Source organism: Histoplasma capsulatum, genomic scaffold (genome assembly GCF_000149585.1).
Source record: "Histoplasma capsulatum NAm1 scaffold_5 genomic scaffold, whole genome shotgun sequence".
Taxonomy (NCBI): Eukaryota; Fungi; Ascomycota; class Eurotiomycetes; order Onygenales; family Ajellomycetaceae; genus Histoplasma; species Histoplasma mississippiense.
Genome location: NW_001813978.1, coordinates 948189 through 951322, shown reverse-complemented (window position 1 = coordinate 951322; position 3134 = coordinate 948189). Strand labels below are relative to the sequence as shown.

Sequence of the window (3134 nt, the reverse complement as noted above, 5' to 3'; positions counted from 1 at the left end):
GACTACAGATGTTGCAGATGCCCATAGCCTTCAATCATGGCAGGAGGCGTTTCAACACCCAATCCCCACCGTTCGGCGGTTCGAACAAGACCTCCGTCGCGACGTTGCCAGCAACAAGGACAAGTTGCGTTCTCTTGTCGGGTAAGATTTGATTCTACTCTGATATCAGCAATTTGCTAATTCCCTTTTTCCTGCATATTAGCGTGAGATATCGAGAGCTTCTAGGCACCGCGCAGACTATTGTCGAAATGAACGACGAGATCCAGGAGGTCGAGACGAAGCTATCCAACATTAGTAGGAGATGCAATCCCCGGCTGGTCGAGAAGAAGTTGGATGTCGCTGTTATAGATGAAGGTTCGCATACCACCACCAAGCACGGCATCGGCTACATTTTCGCATTTTCTGTGTAGTTAACGTGTTGTAGGTGAAGATGAGAGAGCAATTGCCGCGCAACTGGCCCTGCTGCATAGATGCATATCCGCCGGTTATAGATTGTTCCGGAAACATAGTTCGAACCTCTTGATCGCAAAGCTCCTGGTGATATCGCGACTTCTTCACAAGACCCTTTCTCAAAACAGTCGTGCTCCCATCTTCCTTGAAAACCTCCGAAGTCAGTTGGCGGCTCTCCGTCGCAGCCTACTCAAACGCATCGAATGCAGGCTAGCCTGTCCCAAGTATTCAACCCTAGAAATAATCGAGACAATGTCAGCTTATTGCCTAGCGACCAGTTCCTCTCCTACTGATGTACTACGTCATTTTCAACAAGTCCGTTTCGAAGCGCTACAGTCCATGCTCTTGCGAGAAGACCCAAACTTCATAAATATTGAAAAGAGCTTGAAGCTTTTTATTCAGACCTTACAAAACGCGTCAAAGCTAGTCTCCGGCAGTCTATCGGATGCGCTTAGAAAACTAACCGCTCTCCCAATCCTCGATGACGTTGAGGTACGAAATTTAGATGGGCTGGCGATTGACATCTTTCATCAATGGGTCGCCAATGACATTCGGAATTTTACGCCATGGATGAAACATGCTCCTTTATCAGAATTGGAGGCTGAAAAAAAAATAAAGGACTGGTCGAAACAGGCGTTTGGAACGGTCGCTAGCGGGTTGAGCACGAGTTTAGAGCGATCTCAGAATTTGAAGGAGGTCTTACTGCTTCGCAGAAACCTATTGGACATTTGGTTACCAGTCCAAAGCTCCACGGCATGCCATTCATCGGTGGAGATACTTCAGGGCATCCGTGGCACCGTGAACAAACAGCTTATTTCCACTCTTCACGCGCAAGCTAAGGGATTGACTTTGGTTGGGCTTGAGATCTTATCCACAATTACTAGCTGGAGTGAGATTGAAGAGCAAATCCCCACTCCATCACTCTGGGATCTGGATATTGTGTTCCTGGATTTTTCAGGAGGAGCCACTAACTTCAAACACGAGATCATTAACAGGTCTCGAGGCAGAGATATGAATGTACTGAGGATATCGAGATCCTATACTACTTGGCTGTCTGGTATTGAACAATGCAATGACCTGATCGACGAGCTCAAAAAGATCAGATGGGAGGATATCATTGAAGACGAAGAAGATGAAGAGGTTCTGCAAAAAACCGTTCGGATTTTGAACAAGGATGACCCCGACCTTCTCCAGAAGGAATACGAAGCGACCTTGATTAACAGTTTCGAAGCGCTACAAACATCGCTACACAGCGCCCTAGAGAACATGACCGGGTCGCACTGTGGGAGACAGGCAGCTTTTATACTACGAGTTATTCGAGAAATTCGAGAGCGTATCCCCAGGTCACTTTCTGCTCAAGATCACTTATTTGCTGATGACCTTGTTCCAAAATTACACGACATACTAGCTGCTGAGGTGAGCTCTCAAGTTTCGCCTTATGCTATCATCCGAGCTCTTGGGAAGCCTCAGGGAGCAGGATGTGCTGGTCGCGCGCTCTGGGAAGGTAACCCTCCGCTACCCATTCAGCCATCCCCAGCGGCTTTTAGGTTGTTACGGAGACTGGCCACGGCGATGGAGCGACAAGGCCCCGACCTTTGGAACCCTTCAGCTGTGGATATATTGAAAAATAAACTCCGTCAAACGATATCGTCATGCATTTCCCTTGATTTTGAAAAGAGCACCCATAACGCTCGTTCAGATGCCAAGCGCCCTATACAAAATGATCAGCAGCCTACTAGCGAAACCCCCAACGGCGACGATTCCACAGAAGCTACTGTGACAGAATCCACCCACAAGGCAACAACACAGGCAGATGTTTGTTTTCCCGAGGTCTTACGAAACCGCAAAATCCAGCTTGTATTTGATGTGTTTTATTTGGGGGAAGCGCTATCTATGCAGAATTCTGGTCGGCCCCAAGCAGAAGATGGCATTTCCTCTATTGTCGAGCTGGTGAAAAAGGATATTGAGTTGGATGGTAATACAGAGTTAGCTATTCTCGAGACCAGAGCACATAAGTACTGGAAGCAAACTCAGCTCTTATTTGGGCTGCTGATATAATGTCATTCTATTTTACTGCACGTCATAAATGAATTAGTGCTAACAATGCCTGCTGTCCGTCTATCCATTTAAAGATCAGGGTCATCTGGACCTAATGGTATGATGTGTGTTCTTTCTTTCTCCTTGAGGCTTGCTTCCATTCGTGCTTTGGAGTCACATGACCCCATGCATTATAACGTTGTCATTCCTACGGAGTACAGAATACGGAGTAGAGGGATCCTGCAACGCCAAGTCGCACAATATTTTTAGTACGCACTGCCTTCCTATCTAGGCATAGATGCCACGATTCGGCGCTCTCGTGGCGTAGGATTTGTAAATGTCGTATTAATTTAAGGGCCTGTTCAGTGACCCCGTCCAGGGCCGTATAACTTACACTGTTGTATGGGCTTATCCATACAGATTTGACCTGATGTTCAATTGATTTCATGATGTGATAATAATGTTTGACAGTGTATTTAATACAAAAATCAAAGAAATTAAATTTATTCAGATTAATCAAGTTTGTATACTGTAGAATAAATTGTTTGATGCTTTTCCTTTATTGAGTCAGAGCTGTTTTATCTGTCATAAAGTTAAAAACCAGTGTGGAAGAAAAAAAAGCATCAATATCATGACAAGTGTGAGGT

The 3134-nt window shown here is 45.7% G+C and overlaps 1 protein-coding gene across 1 annotated transcript; it reads left to right on the top strand.

Moving 5' to 3' along the window:
* Positions 1–17: 17 nt before the first annotated feature.
* HCAG_05133 (predicted protein) lies at positions 18–2611 on the top strand (the record flags this gene model as incomplete). The annotated part of the gene is made up of 5 exons (XM_001539616.1): positions 18–141; positions 217–354; positions 425–942; positions 1069–2425; positions 2583–2611. The coding sequence occupies 5 exons, from the start codon at positions 18–20 to the stop codon at positions 2609–2611; spliced, it is 2166 nt and encodes a 721-aa protein (XP_001539666.1).
* Between the last annotated feature and the right edge of the window lie 523 nt (positions 2612–3134).